Source organism: Rhagoletis zephyria, unplaced genomic scaffold (genome assembly GCF_001687245.7).
Source record: "Rhagoletis zephyria isolate East Lansing unplaced genomic scaffold, Rhagoletis_zephyria_1.1 Rzeph_scaffold_04741, whole genome shotgun sequence".
Classification (NCBI taxonomy): Eukaryota; Metazoa; Arthropoda; class Insecta; order Diptera; family Tephritidae; genus Rhagoletis; species Rhagoletis zephyria.
In genome coordinates, this window is record NW_016161824.1 from 13,496 (window position 1) to 33,745 (window position 20,250).

Genomic DNA, 20,250 nt, shown 5'->3' on the forward strand with positions numbered 1-20,250 from the left:
AATTCGATTGTTGGAGCAAATATGTTAAGCGGATTGCGAAAATTCGTTCACTGCATTTCCTGTACAATGGTGATGCAAGCCTAGTATTTCTGTAAGAAAATCAGCAGTTGCATGAAGACACCTTTCCTATGGACGGTACGGACATTGCAAGCGCATATGCTTAAAGCGTAGTCCTTGTTTCGTGTGGTGGGCCGTCAAAGTTTGGAGGAGAGGGCAATTAAAAAGGCTGTTTTGGGTCACTTATTGGGTATATTTTTTTATCTTACGGGTCCTATACCCAGGGAACAACCTATTGCTGGGAGATTTGTTGTTTTCTTATATTAACCTTTGCTCTTTCCTACATTAGATCCAGCTACGCCCTTGTCTAAAGATCGACCAGTATAAACCTGCGACAACTTGACATCAGCATTCCGAAGTTTGCTGCTGCTTTGCCCAACCATCGAATTTCTAAAAAATAAATTGATTTTATCTGGCCAAGCTTTGGCATCTCGTAAACCACTATATATGTATGTTGGGATTTTTGACGTCCTCTTCAGGATCACTTTGGTGTTTACCTTACTAACAATTGTAAGTACTACGCGGAAGAATTTAGTCTATAGCTGATCTCTCTGTGTTCATCGTGTCCGAAATGCAAATCTTTTGAGTAAGGTTTACAGTCCCAAATGTAAACTGCTTGTATGTATTGCACGCAAACCTCACAGTGAAAAGATGGTAAATCATGGCGAATAATGGAAAAAGTACATTTTGGAGGTAAAAATTGTTTTTTTTTTTTGTGGTAACATGGAGTATTTTGTAGGAGTAGTTGTGGGCGTTATATCAATATTTGCCCCGGGCGCTTAATAGTCTAACTAGAAAACTGGGTATATGTATGTATGTACATTGGGGTGGTAGAAAAATACATGTGAGAAAAGTAAAGTCTGAATTTTATAGGTATGATCCCCTAAAGCGAAAAAATAAACACGTAAACATATTTTTCAATCGGAAAACTATGGCTGCGTTTCTTTATACATTCCGGATAATCCCATTTCACAGCCGGAATAAACAGAATGCGTTTGAAATATACGTCAACATATCAACAGGAACGTTCTAAAGAATAAATAAACAAAAAAGCTTATTCCAAACGTTCAGAATGAATAAAGAAATGCAGTCTATGTTTCTCCTTAGGAGACTTTAAGAAATACTACTCAATTGTTTATTTAACAATTTTTAAATATTTAAGTTTCTTTACGGGTCTTATTATATCATTTATCGAGGGTTTTGTTTGACCCATAAGGTGGGTTAGGTTCAAGTGGCATATCTAGGCCGTTAGATTTTGGGCCCGTTGTGATACCACGCGGATCGTTAGAACCCTCAAACCATCGTGTGGATTGCGCGAAATCCAGAAGTTGCCTACCTCGGTTAACTCGGGTAACTTTCGTTTTCTTCCACAAAGAGCGGAGCATTCGCATAACAGGTGCTGCAAGGTTTCTGACTCTTCTTCGTTTCTGCAGCTTCTGCAGAAGTCGTTATGGGAGACCCCTAGCCTCTCCGCGTGCCTTCCGATGGCAACATGGCCTGTTAACAGACCCACGGCTGCGGCTCTAAGCCCCCTCTGCTCAGCATGAGGAGATCCTTCGGCCGTTTTTTGACCCAATTTGGCCACGTAAGTTTCGTATTGCAGCAAGTGGTGACTCAAGCCCACCTATCACTTGCTAGTTTAAGAGATAGATCCCTAAGAACGAGCTTGCAGGTAGCGAGCGGAATGCCTAAACACTTCCGCGAAAGTGGAGCGGATGTGCCCTCTCTTGCAAGTTCGTCTGCCTTTTCGATGCCTGATATGTTCCGCTGCCACGGCACTCATACGAAGTGAAGAGCAGACTGCTCAGCCATCTCGCTTAGAGACTTGCAACAGTCCGAATAAACGCATTATACTTAAACCAGCTTCCCGAAATAAGCTACTATTCCATATGAACACAGATATTATTGTAAAGAGCACCAGGCTAGTTTTGTCTGGGTTAATGCCCAGGTCTTTCTCCCAGGTCCATCTTTCAATTACATGACATTCTAATTATTTAGTCTGTCCTGCATGATATCATACAGAGTTTGTGAAAATTTTCTACTCACAACCATCGCAAGATCGTCAGCATACGCAGTGACCTTGGAGCCTTCCACCCACTATCGTATGAGCGACCACAACTTTGAGTGAATGCCCACTGCCGTTAGGGCTGATCTGATTGCTTCAAAAGTGATGTTGTTGAAAGTATCCTTGATGTCTAGAAATGCTATCAAGGTATATTTCTTTATCGTTAAAGATTTCTCTGTTTTCGACACGCAACGCTGTTCGGTGGATTACCTCTTCATATAGGCATGATGTGATGCCATACGTGTGTTTGCAACTGGTTCCCTAAGGAGGGATTCAATCAGTCGCTCCGTTATATTGAGCTGGAGAGATGGTGGTAGAATAAGAAGTAGGTCTACAAGGGGATGAAGACAACCCTTGACATTTGCCAGGTCTCCGGAATGTAGTTAAGGGTCAGGGCTCCATTAAAAATAGCATACAGCCATTTTGAGCTAACTCCAAAGATTGCTGCGGCTGATTCGGTGAAACACCATCTGGACCTGCGGATTTGAAGGCTTGAAGGATCCTATTTGACGCAACTCTTCTTTGGTGAGAAGATGTACCGTAACTTGCTCACCTCTATCTCTGATTGACCTCCATAAAACAAGTTAATATTAAAGAATAGTTACATACAGGGTTGCCACTTTGGTAAATTGTTACCAAAATTGGTAGAAAAAATTTGGGTTGGTAAAAAGGTAAATTTTTTCTCATTTTGGTAGATTTTTGTTGAACTTTTCGTTCTCGCTTTATTTTTCGTAGTTATCTTTATATTATAAATTTCTTTCCAAAATGTAGTGTACTTTATTGCATTAATTTTCGAATGCTTTTTATATTCATACGTATAAATGTTTATCGATATAAGGCGAACATATCGTGCTCCATTAAAAAGTCATTTTAGTGGAATCCCGAGGAGCTTTTAATTGCATAAGTATTTTAAATGATTATTATTATAGTATTATGTAATTACGTGCTATGGTTGTTCGCAAAAAAAAATTAATCAACGCCATTTTTTATCAATGGCAATAGTTAAATGATAAAAACCACAAAAGACTGGCGGCAAATTAATTAAAAAAAAATCAACGGGTATTTTTAGTTGCACATTGTTGTTTATAATCAAATAAAATTCCATCATTAATTGTTCTAAAGATTCAGAGCAAAAAGTTCGAAATTTACACGACTTTTTTTTTAATTTTTCTATATGTTGTATATAGCTGGAATCCTTGATTTTTATGGGTTTGGGTAAAGCGCAAAAATTATTCTTACACAAAAAAAAACAAAACAATTTTTACTTGAAAAACATTGTGAATATTAACAAAAATCTGTAAAAAACTGTATTTGTCTATAATAACTGCAGTTCAAGTTTTTTCAAATGATGAAGTTTCGTTGTTGCCTTTAGTTTCATCACTTTCGCTTTTGGTTAAAGGAAACTCAGAATACGCCGTTAATATGATCTCAAATGCCGTATAACTACTTAAATAAAAAGTTCCTTAAAAACTATTTTAATTCATATTGAAATAACTAAAAAAAAATTAAAAACTAGTTTTTATTAAAATATCAAAAAAAAAATTTTGGTAGATATTTTCCAGATTTGGTAGATTTTTTTAAGTGGATGGTAAGTTTTTTTTTTCGTCAGTGGCAACCCTGGTTACATACACAATTGAGTATTATTCCTTGAAGTAGTGTAGTGGTAAGCAGTGCAATCCCCCCGGGCCCGGGATTTTCGAGAGGCCTGAAATAATGGCAGACTTATGATTTTGTTGAGTATGTTAACTGATTTTGAATTATTGCAGCTTATCTTATATTTATAACTAACATTTTTATAAAAAAAATTAATTCATTATAGAAACAAATATTTTTCGATATTTCCGCTAGAAACTGTTTCTTCGTTATAGGCTTTTAAACGTTAAATAATGCTACGTGGAAAACTGTCAATTGATCACATTTTAAATTAATACAATTTATGGGTAGGGCCCATGATTTTGCACTCCGGGCCCGAGTTTTCTCTGGACGGCCCTGTTTGTAAGTGCCAATTTATTGTTCTATTATTCTCCTGAAGAAGGGTCCATTGAAGAGTCTAGATTTGGAGGATTCTATACTATTTCTATAAAAAATTGGGTTTTTCCATAAAATACATGGAAAACTTTGAGACCTTTAAGCCACCTCTAAATATTTTTTTTATAAGAAATACAGTAGTATAGTTTTTTTCAATATACCTCGAACAATGCTAGGGGGTGAGAGTATTATAATTCCGACTTTAATTTCTTTGGACCTCCCTAATGTACATACATATATGATTCGTAACACTACTTTTTTTATTTTTTACACAGTGTTACCTAAACCTAATTGAAAGTTAACCACCTGTTTGTAAAGACATGTATATAGTTAGTGTGATACTTCAAACATTTTTAAACTATGTAATTTTATCCGATACTCAAAAATGCATTAGCCATGTGAACGGCAAGGTTGGAATCACCGTCTAATTCAACCTTGAACTTGTAGCACCCTTAACACTCTTTAATTTCAATCTTTCTACAAATATACATAGATACATTTACAAACATATGTACATGTATGTATTGCATCGGATCGATACTAAATACTAAACTCTGTTGCCAAACAAAGTAATGCGGAAGTTTTAAATACCAACTGAAAAAAGTTATACAAAAAATATATATGGCAAAAAAAATAAAATAAGCGATTAATTAATCATATGATTAATCACAAACCAAAAAAAATTAATTGCAATTATTCAGAAATAATCGGTTGATCAAATTTTTAAAGGCATTTTTTACAGTGGGTATTCACAAAAACATTTTTCATAAAAAATTTCTAATTCTCTGGTTAATTAGCCTTAAACAAAATAAAACGAGTATTTTCAGCGCCGATAATTATTTATTATTTAAACATTTTTGCAAAAACAAGTGTTTTGATAAGCGCTTTGTTGCTACACGGTTGCGTTTCTCGGTTGCTTTAGCACCAGCTTTTGAAAAAAGGCGTTCAGCAGCCACCGAAGTATCAACTAAATAACATTTTTCGAAAGTCGTCATCTTTTCGCCTTCGTTTGTGTAAAAGAGATTTATGAGGGGCCCAAAGACGTTTCCATAAGATGCTTTGCGCACATTATTTAATTTCTCAAGAATTTCTTTACTGAGGACAATGCTAACGGATCTTTGAAATGATTTTTTTCAACTTTTGGTCGAGTAAAGTTGTTGTGGCTAGCAAACAAAGAATGTTCGATGGAGCAAAATCTTCGGTCAAATTGTTTCAAGACGGCATCTCCTAATTTTTGGCGAAGAGCTGCTTTGGTAATACTTTAATTATTTGTTCGCTACCGCAATGCACTAGCGGAATTACTGGCTTAAAGTGTTGCGTTTTTCGCCACAGTACAATTACTGTCATTGCCTCTAAAGGTCTCAATATACTAAGGTTTCTGGCAAAATGTTTTTTTTTAGTTTCACTCATTTCAACATATTTTGATTAAAAGAAGAATACTGATAAAAATAAAATATTTCACACAAACAACAAAAAATATATTCGATAATCGCATGAGGCTATTGCCTGAAAATTTTAAAATGCGCTTAGCGGCATTGTGCTGCTATGATGCACGGCCGAGTAATCATTGTAAACTTATGTACAGTAGTCGAACAAATTACAGCCGCACCAAATTTTAACAAGTTTTAAAATATAATTTTTGCTGTTATATAATTTTGGTTAGTTTTTTTTATAGTTCATTATTTAAAAACATCCGTATAAATACAAGTTCAAAGGCAGCGTCACACGATTGGGTATTTGCCAAAATTTGGTGTGAACACCCAAACAATTTTTCTTTATCCCAATCACGAAAATTTATTTGTTGAAAATTTCAATAGAACATCGCTGTATTGTACCAATCTTTCGACTACAAAAAAAAATTAATTTCAAGCAAGTTAAGAAATTGACTTCTGACCACAAAATAGGCTCAAATCTCCCATAGTGCACTGCCTTAAAAATTTATGCAATTTAAAAAAAAATTCAACAAATATTCGTTAAAATTTCGAGGTTTTTAATTAAATTCTGAGTATGCAGTTTTGTAGCCCATTGAATTCTAGTAGAATAAAGTACAAGTTTCAAATGGTTAAAAATTTCGATTGATTTTTTGGAATTTTTAAAACGTTCGAAACTTGTACGAAAGTTTGTTGATTTTTTTTTAATATTGCACAAATTTGGAAACTTGGATTTACACGGGTTTTGTTAAAGCATGAACTATATTTTTATAAAAAAAATAACAAAAGTTCAATAACAACAAAAATAATACGTTAAAACTTGGAAAAAGGGGTTTTACAATAGGGGTCATCACTTCGAGTTTGGTACTCGGTGTTCGGTAATTTTTCCGCATGTATTTTGTTTGTGTAAAATTATTTTATCATTATTTTATCGTGGTGGAAGCTTGATAATTTTTCAGATTGTTGGTAAACCGCAATCAGCCGTTCGAAAATTATTCAATTTTAAATCCGCTCGCTGCCGAAAGGCATAACGCATATGAGTAAGTAAATTCATTCAATTTACTGTTACAATTTATTTATTTTTTATAGGAAAAAGGCTGCGAATCAGCTGTTGATAAACATAGCTTACCAGTCTAACAAAATATATCTGAAAAGGACGTTCACAGTTGATGGAATTACCGAAACTACCGAAATGGGTGTGAAGACCCTTAATATTCCAACCATAGTCGGTTATTTTGCGGGCGCCATATTTCGGTTATTTGTAAGATTCCAATGCACTCTTGCCAACTTTTTGCTGGATTTCCACTAGGTATTAAATGGCAAAAATGATAATGACAAAATTGGGCATTAAAAAAATATTCGTCATTATATTTAATACCGCGTGGCAATCTTTAAATTACACTAATTTTTTTCATTTCAATGCCTAATGGAAATTCGGCATTAGGTTTGTAGCTTTGACAATGCTTACATGCGCAGCTATTTACACCTTTGTATGCTCTGAACTTGAGCAATTCTTGCGGCTGTTTGCAATTTTATCCAACTACAGAATTCATATTTTTTGAAAATATTTTACGATTATTTTACAATTAATCGATTAATGAAACACAAAACTACGAATACAATTAAATCGTAAATTGGACAAAAATAATCGATTAATTTTATCAAATGACTCAGCGCTGCCATCCCTAACTGAAACACATGTAACAACAAGAAAATAAGCCATTTCACCTACCTGGCACAAATCTGCCCCAAGTCTCCGTCACACATCCAACTACAAACGGTGTGGCATAGAGATACACAAACATAATCATCGTAATCGCCTTGCCATGCGTCATTTTGCCTTCCATTGGTTTGGTGATGACGTTGTAGCGATCGTATGCAATGAAAGCATTCGTGGTAGATGCGCCAATGCCGGTGTAAGCGCCGAGTATGCCATACACCTGGCAACCGAAGTTACCCAAAGCGAATCCCCTATGAAAGCTGTTATAGATGAAGACGGGTGTCTTCAGCATCATGAAGAAGTCACATATGGCCAAATTGATAACCAGTATGTTTGATGGGGTACGCAAAGATTTGGCACTGTGTACGAGAAAGAGTTAGAAATTAAAATAAGCTCTTCCGAATTAACTGTAGTCTATCCGCCATACTCACGCCGTGAACACCCAGATGACCACACCGTTACCGACCATCGATACGGTTGTAAAGAAGAGATATAACGTGCCCAGCAGATAGTGTAGGGAAGCAGGTGGTTCCGGATACTTCAACCAATGATCGGGTATATGACGCAACTCTTCTGGCGGCACATTCCAACCGATTAACCGCACATCTGACATTCTAAGAGTAAATAGTTGGTACTTAAGTTAAGCTGGAATGGCATGTGGGGAGGGATTGAAAATTAATATTGCATCTACAGCACCTTGCCTCTGCGCGCAGTGTCGACACTGTTGATACATTTCCAAACGGATTCGGTAAGCTATACGAATATTCCATATCCATATCCATAGTGGTCAATATACTTCGTCCTTTTCATGCACTGCCAAACCAAAGCTATCCAAAACAACGCTGTGTTGTAATGAATTCCAGTTTTTTGGAAACACTTGTTCTTTCGGTTCGCTGTGTACACTTTCACTGGTCAACGTTGACAGAATTGTGTTGATCTGCTGTAAAAGCTTTTATACTAATACTTTCCCATAAATTGGTCGTGATTTTTGCGAGCACAAAACGGATTAGATTAGCCAATCGGGTGCGCATTGGATTAGCCGAGATTTTAGTTGGTTAGTGAAGACGGTTCTGAATAGCTATGCGCTGACAGGGCGATTTGAGTTTTTTTTTGAATGTCTATGACATGGTGCTATGATGCGTTGGTTGATTTAACAAATCCGATTTACATATACATTCGTAGGTTCTGATACACACCTTTATATACTCTTTATCATTCGTATGTACGAATATGTATGTTGGTACATATATGTACAATATATCACAAAAACTGCCATGTCAATGAAATTTGCAAGGTTAATGTTGTGAATGAGTTAATTTTTAGTAGCTTTGCATAAACATTAAGAAAACTGAAAGTAAAAATGTCTCTAGGGGACAAAGCTGCTACTAGGTATTTTGATCTCTAGAACACCAAATCCGACTAATAATAACTTCTTCTTTATTGGCGCTGTAACCGCCGAAGCGGTTTTGGCCGAGTCTAAAATAGCACGCCAATCGTTTCTCTTCTGTGCCAACTAACGCCAAGTGAAGCCAAGTCCTTCTCCACCTGGTCTTTCTAACTAGCATCGCGACCCGCGTTGAATACTTTCAGAGCTAGAGCGCTTCTGTTAATTCGAACGGCATGACCTAGTCAGCGGAGCCGCTGAATTTTAATTCGCTGCACTATGTTATATCGTTATAAAGCTCATACAGCTCATCGTTAAATCTCAAACGGCCGTAAATTTTTCGAAGAATCTTTCGCTCGAAATCTCCAAAAGCCGCTTCTTCAGATGTTTGCATTGTCCATGCCTCCACGCCATACACCGGCACAGGCGTGATGATTGACTTATAGAGTGTGATTTTTTCACGAAGAGAGAGGACTTTACTTCTCAATTGACTACTTAGTCCAAAGTAGCACTTGTTGGGCAATAGTGATTATCCTTTGGATTTCAAGGCTGGTTCAGAAATAAACGAAGTCGTCTACTTTTTCAAAACTTGTAACCGTCAACACAGGAGATACTTCGTTTTGTCCTCGTCCACCACCAGACCCATTCGCTTTGCTTCTCTATCTAATTCCGAGAAGGCAGAACAGACGTAGCATTGTTTTTACCGATAATGAAGATGTCGTCGGCATACGGTGGCAAATGACCTTCGCAATTCTGATGGAGCCGGTAGTATTGCTCAACATCGTTTCACACAGCCGTATTATTTTCGCCGGGATACCAAATTCAGACATCGCCTCGTAAAGACAACTTCTTTTCGTGCTGTCGAAAGCGGCTTTGAAATCGACAAAGAGACGATTTGTGTCGATCATATTCTTGCGGGTCTTTTTCAAGATTTAGCGTATTGTGAATACCTGGTCTATGGTGAATTTGATAAGGCCCAATCAGTTCATTGACGGTGGGCCTCAGTCTTTCACACAATACACTCGATAAGACCTTGTAACCTACGCTTAGAATGTTGATCCGGCGGTAGTTGGACAGAGTGCACTTAATCGACCGGGGGCTCGGTTTCGTCTTCTCCACTACTTGCAGTTCTTTTGCTATTCAGTAGGGCGGAAAAGTGTTCCCTCCACAATTTGAGTACGTTCTGAACATCGGCCTCTAGGTCGCCATTGTTGTTCTTACAGAAGTTCGCCCTGGTCTTGAAATCTTCCGTAAGTCGCCTCATACGCTGATAAAAATTTCGGGCTTTTTTTGTGTCGGCCAGCATTTCAAGCCCTTTGCATTCACGTATTTCGGCCTCTCTGTTCTTATTTTGGCAAATACGTCTAGCTTATTTCTTCAGTTCCCTATAATGTCCCCATATGGCTCACGTTGCGCCTGATCGCAGCGTAGCCCTGTAGTCGGCATCCTTTTTCTCTGCAGTTTCTTGAGATTCCTAGTCATATGAGTTGTTCTTTCAGGCTCGCTGAAATCCGACCGCTTCTTCGGCGGTGATACTTACTGCCGTCCCTAAATTGGTGCGTCAAGTGCCAAACAACTGTCAAAAATCCTCATTCCCGTACAATTTGTATGGAGCATCCCACAATAACGCGGCACTAGCGCATCCAAACGGGTGTTTGGTCGCTACCCAGAGTATACGTGGATATATAAATATCTGGACGTCGTAAGCTGCGATTTGAATCGTACGCACAAGAAACTCTTCTGAACGCTCCCATGTGAATGGCAGTCAGAACCATTTCCCACTTACGTGACCTTTTCCACATACGGAACTAACCTCGACTGATAATAACTAGATAATTTAAAAGCTTACTCTCCTTATCAGCTCACATAGTCCCAGACCTTGCTGATGGTGCCTTTTTATGTCGTCCGATCACGCTAATACAGCGAGGTAAATATTCATCGCTTCAAAATTCACAACACCACGCTTCGCTAGAAGTTTTTCCTTGGTTGCTTCCACCTAGGATCTCAAATAACAACCCTACGAGCGAACGGATTTGATACAGAGTAAGTCCATCAGTGAAAAGACGTTCATTAAACTACATTAAACGAGGAACTATCGCCACTTCATTCGCCCCTTGGGTGCCGTAAACAGAGTCTAACCTTAATGGCCTTCTATTCAGCAATCCCGGAAGGTATTTGTTCTTTAGCTTATTTAATACACGGAAGCAACTCTTCGCTCGGTTCGGCCATTGAAAATAGCTAAAAGCCCAATGGAAATCCATAGCTGGTTTCAGCCTAAGCTTGAGTTGAACTCTAGGTTCGATAATCTCACATCAATCTTCAACCCCTACTGTTGCAAGGCCAGCAGTAATCTGTTGTTTTCGTCGTTTCAAGCCGCCAGTTGGGAACGGCCTCGTGACCGCCTTCTTTTTGAGAGCATTTCGCTTTTGGTGATCAGTAACTTCGACGATGGCTGCGTGGTTTGAATCTTTTTGTACTCTTTCACTATTTGCATATCCTTGCCTTGTGTTCCTCGTCATGTGCCGTACCAGTGCTACATAATTTCCAATCTATTCAAGCATAAACAGTACCTTCAGATACCTTTAGCTAATTATCACCACCGAGGGATTTTTTCTTTTTGGATGCAAGATTTCTTCCGTCATGACCGCCTTCTTTCTGGTTGATCGTCCTTAGCACTTCCACAGACACTACCAACACTATTTTGTAGGCTATTTGCAAAGTATAATTGTGAAAACGGCCCTTAGGGCCAGTAGCTCAAAGCCTGGTTGGCACTCATTCCCGGTTAAACATCGATATCGACGTTACCGACACCGTGTTATATGCATGGAGTCGATAACGATGCTAACCGATGATTATTGTTAATCAGGCTTTGAGAAACCGGCTCTTAGTCTGATGTATTTTTGTAAGGTAATATAATATATTTTTTTCAAACAGTTATACTAAAATAATCAAAATACTTTCTTAGAAAAAGTTTAATGATTATTGGTGAGTTTTAATTTACTAACATTGGGATGACACGCTAGAGTGAGAAAAACGGAAATATGGTGGGTAAGTATTAGAACGAAGTTCTTGATGTCAGTGAACTTTGTTCAATATCTGGTTATCACTACTTGCCGGTTAAACAGCATTATGGACGTTTTCGACATCATGCATATAATATGTGATCGATAAAATAGTCGTTGTATTTAACCGGAGCTTCTACCTCCGATTTATGTTAATCAGACATTGAACAATCAGCCCTAAGGGTCTGGTTAACACTAACTACAGGTTAAACATCGTCATCGACTGTGTGTTATATGTATGTTATGAAGTCGACCACGTCGTTAACGATATTTAGGGCCGGTTGCTCAAAGCCTGGTTGACACTAATTATCGGTTAACATCGTTATCGACGTTTTCGACTCCATGCATATACCACGGTGTCGGTAACGTCGATAACGATGTTTAAACGGGGATTAGTGTCAACCAGGCTTTGAGCAACCGGCCCTTATCCTGCGTATTAACCAGACATTGAGAAACCGGGCCTAAGGAGTGAAATTTTTTCCGGTAAGGTGGAATGTATATGTACATATGGTAATACGAATATTCGTTTTAACAAAAGCTATTCGCCACCAGTTTTATACAGATCATCCGATATTGTGCTGTTGTGTGTTATTGTGCAAGAAACAAGTTTGTAGATGTGCTGCTGCAGTGTAGCAATTATAGCAAGCATATCGTATTTTTTATATCGTACGTAAACGAATAAATATTATAAAATAAAGCTTTTGTATAAAACGTAAACTAGTCCAAAGCTTTTGTATTTATTTTATAAAAAGCTTCACTAAAGTTGCAGCACACACTGCTAAATATGTATGTATGTACACGCATAAATTCACACATATATGTATAGTACATATGTAAATACAAATGTCTATACCCTGCGGGAAATGTATTTAACTATAAGAACTTGTAGTTGAATAGGAAGGAACTAAAGGTCACTATTATCTGTATATTTTCTTTGGGGAAAGCTAACTATATTTCTATGGCGATGACCGCGAAATAGTTATAGGTGGTATTAGATGTCAACTAACTTCTTTTGGACATAAAATATCAATAAGAAAACAAAATTTTTGTTGTTTGTTTACTTTTTTATTTATTTATGTATGCACTTCATTTTATTACATTATATATTTGCGTTAGGTAGAACCAGTTTAGCCTAGGAAAAACTTTTTATATAATAATATATACACGTTTGATGTATTGAATCGGTACCGGGTGCCGAAAAGGAAGAATATGGTACCGAAATTTTTTTCAAGTATTGGGTACCGAGTATTGTACACCACAAATGCTCCACTATGTACGCTGCAGAAAAAAATATCAATTTATTAAAATAACCAACTTCTAGTTAGCTTTTTGCGAGATTTCGATAAGTAACTAACTTTTAATTGGCTATGACAAAACTAACTTTAAGTTAGTTGCAAAGTCGTGCAGGAGTCATGCGGACGTAATCGGGGGTTTGTTTTCTTTACAAGTTTTTATTTAAGTAACCTCGTACAAAAATTACTTGGAATACACTCTTTTTCTGGACTTCGCAGATTCTTTTTCATATTCAGGACAAATTAAATGAAAGACGAAATTTTATGTTATCATTTTGATGTTATGTCTGATCGAATTCAAATATGAGACTACCTACAAAAGAACATCTAAACAAATAAGCAAATATGTAATGTTGAATAAAATAAATATAAATATAAAAAATTTAAAATTTTTTGTTTTTTTTTTATTGATAGTTTATATCCAAAAGTAATTAGCTACAAGTTAGTTGACATCTAATGCATAGGAAACCAGTTCTCACTATTTTGCGGCCATCGCTCTTGAAAAGTAGTTAGTTACGGCCAAAGCGAATAGTCAATAAATAGTTACCACTAGTCAACTGTTAGTTAATAGTTAGCTGCAAACTAGTCCCATTTCCTGCAGGGTACTTGCTGTATCCGCATGTGCATGAGCTTACGTTTATGTAGCTATAGCTGCATTTTTTTTTGTAAACGAGCGACAAAAGAACGCTCAACTCGAGTAAAATTTCCTTTGAGCTACTTAAGCAACCCTATTAGTATCTGGCAAGAAACATGTGATTAGTTTCACGGGATTTAGACACAAAAACCAACAGAAATGAGTAATTGTGTGAGGTATTTGCGTAGTATATTTACTTATTTAAAATATAAATCATTTATATATGAAAACAAAACGTTCCCTCTCCACTTTCCCATTAAAAATTCACCATAGAGCAGTTTTCTCACTTACCAACACTACCCTTCCGGTCGCGAATTTTTTAACCGACCTGGCTGAGTTTGTGTTGCTGCTTTGCTGGTATTTCGTCATTTAAGCGAGTGTTTTTTGTAGCTCGGTTGCAAAAGAATGCACCTTTTGTCAGTGTTTGCCGGCATGCGCAAGCTTCCAGCTGTTTTTATTTTACGCTGTCTGCCTTTTATCATTCGCCACACTATGTATGCTTTGCTATTTTCAGTTTTTGTTTTGCTTCTTTTGTTTATTAAATTATTGCGTACACTTTGCCGCGCTTCGTGTCGGAATTTTTGTAACGTACATATGTATATATGTATGTATGTATGTAGGTGGTGGTGGTGGTGGTGGGGTGTTGCTTTTGCTGGAATGAGTGCACAAATGGCAAGCTCCAAAATACTGGAAGACCAGCAGCTTCTTAGATTACAAATGGGTTAACTCGACCTTATACGGTTATGGAAAAATCAGGCATACCCGTATGTATGTACATAAGTTTTATTAATATGAAGATAGGACAATGTTGCCGATACTTGAAAAATAGCACTGATTAATAAAAAATTTTGCTCTGCTCCTTATAAAATAGCTACATTCGGCATTTATTAGTAGCAAAACAAGTGTACATACATACATATGTACATATGTAAATACATAATATGTACATAATAGATAAGACAAAAGAGAAATACAAAGGACATACAAATAAAAGCACTGAAAACAATGATTAATACATATAAACAATTTTTAACCTCGATGCCCCTTATCTCTTCATAGCTTATTGAAATCTAAAAATATCTCATATTTAAAAATTAAAAGATTTTTGAAGCTACTTATAACTAGGGTTCATGACTATGCAAAGGCACAGCTTCGCTTAAGGCCCTGGTCACACCGCGAGTGGCTGAGCGGCGCACAGCGGTCTGTATTCAAAAAATATGGTTCAAAATAGCGTAGAGCCTCCAATTCTAAACAGATTTGATTTTTCTTTTTCAAATGAAAGATGGTGAGATTTAAAAGAGAAAGTAGCCATTTTGATGAATGATTCATAAGAAAAGAATAAAAGGGTTCCTTCAAAACGAAACGAAAAAAATGCACAACAAAAATTTGAAATGTTATACTATTTGGCGGACCTATGTATTTACATATGTGCAGCATGCACTCAATTGGTTATATTTCTAGGTAAGCTGACTGGCCCAAGTGTGACTTTTTCCTCAACTGCATGCAGGCAGCCAGCCACTTCAACCAAACCTAACCTAGATCGCTAAAGCAGCAGCCCTTGTTCGGTAAAAACTCTTAGCCATTCCGGTGCGTAAAACAGACTGTAATGGTAATGAAATATAATATATGAATTATGCTGCATCTGTGTGGTCATAGGAAGCAATGGACGAAACTTCAGACTTTTAAGAACGCCGCACGTAGGACTGTCATGGAATGATTTCTGATGTCATCTCAGCATCATTACACAGCGATACACAAATGCTTCCATAAGCTCCGTATGCCTAATATTACGCTAAACAACAGTTACTTTTGGAATGCTACCGGGGACATAACCACTGCAGACACTTGCTTGAAGCCGAGTCTTCTCCTAGGTACGCCAGAATCCATCTCATAGATCTCAAACACCAGGTGCAATAAGTCATTGGCTGAATCAGACGGAACGCAGGCCATAAATGTCATCAATTGAGAGTCAATAAACAGCTTCAATAACTCTCGCCGCGTAAATGGTGTCATTGGTGACCAACAGTGTGGCCAGATTATAAAAATAACTAAGCAAAATTTACTTAAAAAAGCTTAGAAAGGGTTAAGGGCAGTGAAAAAATAAACCTAAAAAAGTCAGCACTTTTATGCCGACAAATTTAAAAGCACCTCTAAAAATTCAAGAGAACGATATTCATTAAATTGGTTTTTAAACTTTTTACTTAAAACTTACCAGACGGCTTTAAGAGGCCTTCATTCTGATTCAATGCAATGGCTTCTAGATCGGCTTCTCTTACAACGGGAAAATATTTCATGACGACGCAGTACCAATTTAACATTGCTCCAGACACCCCGCGACGTGCTTTCTTTATTTGACATCCGACAGAAGGAGACAGAGAAGGTCTTCTAATTAGCTTACAAATGTAAGACCCTGCCTAAAAGTGTTCATTAATAAGAGTTCCTCATTTTGCCGGTTGGTTTTTTTTTTAGACAGAAGTAACATGCTTTAAGAATTTATCATTACGATTCAGTTAATCTTTCGTCTTGGCTGCACGAATTTCCAAAGATCAGTCTCATTAGCCAAATATTTCTGCGTTGGAAAAAGGCGTTATGGATAAGTGTATCGCTAACAGCAACATTTTTTTACATTTCCATAATTCGTAGTTTTATTCTAAGTGTACTTACATATAAAACAGGAGCAGTAAAAAAAATCGACAAAAAAGCACTAAACTAAACCTAACATTCCGAGGCCAGAGCAAAAAAATAATTATTAAATCTCGCCTCAAACAGGCTAACGTGGTCACACTGGTGACCAAACACTACGTCTTGAGATTGATTCTAGCCTAATATGTGAAAATAGCAATATATGTACATATGTTTGTATGTAAGGTACTGCCAACGTCGTTATTGCCGATTCAAAACCCTTCCAGCCTATTTTTTGCATTCTTGCATTCCTCTCAGTAGATAGTATGTAGTTGCCAACAAACCACCACACACATTCGTCGATACATCTATACATTCAAACCAATAGTATAACGATACTCGTAATAATAACAATAAAGGCAAATAAATAAAACACCGGTCGAGTCACTTGCTGCTTTATGAGATGATGATGATGATGACTCGGTTCGCTCGTTGGAGCAGTTCGGCTGGAATCGTTGTGGGTCTGTTGAATGCGGCAACCGCGCTCCAAGTGGATGTACATACATACATACATACACACATACATATGTACGACGAGCTCTTTGGAGCTTACTATTCACGTTTCCATCGAATATTTTTCGTAACTTCACGTCAGTCAGACGGAAGCGATTCAAGCGAGCGAACGAACAATTTGTTGAAAACGGTATGTGGAGCGCGCCCCAACCAAAAAATAAATACGCTAACGACACATAGCCATAGTACACGTGCAACAACAATTTCAAAACCGCCATATTCATAAAAGCCGGCTATAGTGAAAAAAAAGAAATATCTGGTAGTGACGGCAACCATCCAACAAAAAAGTGCTGCGTTGTTTTAAGCGATTTTCTTTTCGTTAACATTTTTGTGTTGATACGAATATTTCTCCAGAATTGGAAGTGCAGTGCTTTTGTTGTTTCGTGTTTTGCAGACAGGACGTTTCATTTGTTTAATGGTCAGTATTAATGCCTATATGCATATGTAGTAGGTAATAGCTAAATAATGTACAGATGTACCTACATGTGTATATATTTAACTTTGTTATTGCTTTGGTGAGGTTGATGCAGTTATATGCGGATAATATGTTTATTTGATTTGATTATTTCTTTAACGTGATTTATGTTTAGAATACAAATTTATGGAATAAAAGTATCTACATACATACTTTCATACATATACCTACATACATACAATTGTACATAAAGTGATTTTAAAAAGTGATTGCTGGTTAAGTGGTGAAAGGTGTGTAGGTAGGCACAATGGCCGCATATAGCGCGTGGCTCCAATGATTTTAGGTACATATGTATGTGATGTGCGAAAGTGTTTGCCAATTTCTAATGTGCGCCTTGAATGTACTGATGTATGTAGTACATATGTACATACATACATTAGACTGCCTCACGCAACATACAAAATAATCGAATATATTTTACAACACCTACCCAAATACAAGGTGACCTAAAATAAATGATCATATTGGAAGAAGAAAGAACATTTCGTGGCCTGGGTAAAAGATTGTCGTATTGGGAAATCGCTATTTAAGTTTGGAATGGGTATTAGTGCACTTTAGCTGAACCAGACCAAAACTCATCGGAAAATGTTAGGAGGGGTATCAATCGACTCGTTTTAACGCCAATAATAACAATAATCCGATAGTGGAAATTAACATTTTTAATTAATTTAAAAACCTTGCACTTTTCTACTTGGTTTTGGTGAATTTCGCGAAAATACATAAATGGTGTAAATGAACACAACTTAACACGTATTAATTATTTCCGTGACATTGCACAACAATCTTGTCAGGTTAATATAAATAAGATGGAGGAAAATCGGTGCTGCTACCTTGTCTGTTATTTACTAGCATACATGTCGAGCCCTAACCGCCAAAATAACGTAAGCGACATTTTTTTCAAAATTTTCTTTTTGATGCAGAAATGCATCTAGATGCTCTAGGAATATTTCTGCATCAAAAGGAAAATTTTGAAAAAAGTGTCGCTTACGTTATTTTGGCGGTTAGGGCTCGATATATTGTTTGCATTTCAATTTTAAAAACATCCAAAATATGCACAAGAAACGTAATATACTTTTGACAAAAGAACGGGGAGTTCCGTTTCTTTTTTTCGGCAAAACAAAAGGAGAATTCTACTTAGTTAGGGTTATAATCCCTAAGCGCGGCCGCAGGCCGCCTACGCACAAAGGAGTTGGAGTTTTTTTAATAGAGTGGCAGCACCAATTTTCCGCCAAGCTGCCGTCCCTAAATTGGAGCGCTAAGCGTTGCGTTATCCATTGTCGACGAGTGTCAGCGCGCGCTATCCCCAAATCAACGCGTCGTAATTTTTGACGTTTTCTCAGATCCTCTCGTTTTTATTCTCGTTTCCTCTTTCACTTTTTTGTCCTTTCTCTTTCTTTCCGTCTTCCGCATCCAACTTCAACACGTAACGCCCTGTCAAAAATGAAAATTCCATTTGCTCGGCGTTAGCGCCGCGTTATTGTGGGATGCTTCATACAAATTGTATGGGCATGAGGATTTTTGACAGTTGTTTGGCGCTTGACGCGCCAATTTAGGGATGGCAGTAACTTGACAAGATTGTTGTGCGGACTCAGTTTGGTTTGCCATTTCATAATGAACAGACTTACTCCGGAACAACGTTTGCAAATCGTGCAAATTTATTACCAAAATCGCGCGCTGCGTCCAATATTCGGTGGACATAATCGCCCAGCAGAGTCGGTAAATCGAGCAACCATGGATCGGTTTCGCACCACGTTTACTCTAGTAGATAATGCGCATCCTCAGAGATGCCGCACAGCGCGCCCCGAAGACGCTATTGCAGCTGTGGAGCAGAGTATCGAAGAAGACCCGAATGAGTCCATCCGCCATCGCGCACAACAAATAGAGCTGTGCCCATCCACTTTATGGAAGATTTTGCAGAAGGATCTTGATTTGAAGGCTAACAAAATCCAACTCGTGCAAGAATTGAAGCCGAAGGACCATCAAGCGCGTTGCACGTTCGGTGAATGGGCCCAAAACGAGATGGCCACCGATCCCGATTTTCACAAGGAAATTTTGTTCAGCAATGAAGCTCACTTTTGGTTGAATAAGTACGTTAATAAACAAAATTGTCTTATTTGGAGTAATGATAATCCACAAGCCATTGTTGAGAAGCCGTTACATCCTCAAAAAGTAACTGTTTGGTGTGCTCTATGGGCTGAGGGAATCATTGGTCCATATTTCTTCAAAAATGAAGCCGCCCATAATGTCATACAGTCAATGGGGAACGCTATAGAGCCATGATTAATGACTTTTTCATTCTTGAATTGGAGGATGTTGATGTGAACGACCTTTGGGTCCAACAAGACGGCGCAACATGCCATACAGCCAACGACACAATCAATTTATTGAAGGAAACTTTTGGGGAGCGCATTATCTCGCGTCGTAGGCATCCAATATCGTGCGATTTAACACCGCTGGACTATTTTGTGTGCGGTTATGGGAAGTCGCTTGTGTACGCAGATAAGCTCGAGACGATTGACGGCTTGGAAGAGAATATTCGGCGCGTTATTGCTGACATACGGCCCCAATTGTGCAAAAAGTGGTAGAAAATTGGGCCTCTCGGCTGGAATTTATTCGAGCCAGCCGCGTCGGTCACTTGCCCGAAATTATTTTTAAAACATAATGGCAAACCCTTATCTTTATAATAAAGCTGAATTCTTGGCCATAACATTAAACTATATGCATTTTAATTCTTCTTGAAAACCACATGTCTAACAGCCTTTACAATTTCGCGAAAATGTTCACTTAATACGTCACAAGTGTGTAAGTAGTAATTTGTGTGTGTTAAGTTGTGTTCATTTACATACTTAATTTTTTTGCGTGAAATTCATGAAAACAAGGTGCAAAAAGTGCAATAGTTTTTTGTAAA

At 37.5% G+C, this 20,250-nt stretch overlaps 1 protein-coding gene across 1 annotated transcript; it reads right to left on the reverse strand.

The window, feature by feature from the left end:
- Nucleotides 1-4,448: 4,448 nt before the first annotated feature.
- On the reverse strand, nt 4,449-8,294 carry LOC108371168 (opsin Rh3-like). The gene is made up of 4 exons (XM_017626677.1): nt 7,997-8,294; nt 7,732-7,914; nt 7,313-7,659; nt 4,449-4,456 (listed from the first exon to the last, which is right to left on the reverse strand). Exons 1-4 carry the CDS (start codon nt 8,080-8,082, stop codon nt 4,449-4,451), a joined length of 624 nt encoding a protein of 207 aa, XP_017482166.1. The 5' UTR covers nt 8,083-8,294.
- Nucleotides 8,295-20,250: the final 11,956 nt, after the last annotated feature.

What these genes read in the sequence shown, in the direction of transcription:
- LOC108371168 (XM_017626677.1), bottom strand. Translation starts at nt 8,082, where the DNA reads ATGGATATGGATATGGAATATTCGTATAGCTTACCGAATCCGTTTGGA. An exon ending in ACACTGCGCGCAGAGGCAAG is followed by an intron (nt 7,915 to 7,996) that starts GTGCTGTAGATG and finishes ATTTACTCTTAG; the next exon opens with AATGTCAGATGTGCGGTTAA. An exon ending in GTCATCTGGGTGTTCACGGC is followed by an intron (nt 7,660 to 7,731) that starts GTGAGTATGGCG and finishes TCTCGTACACAG; the next exon opens with TGCCAAATCTTTGCGTACCC.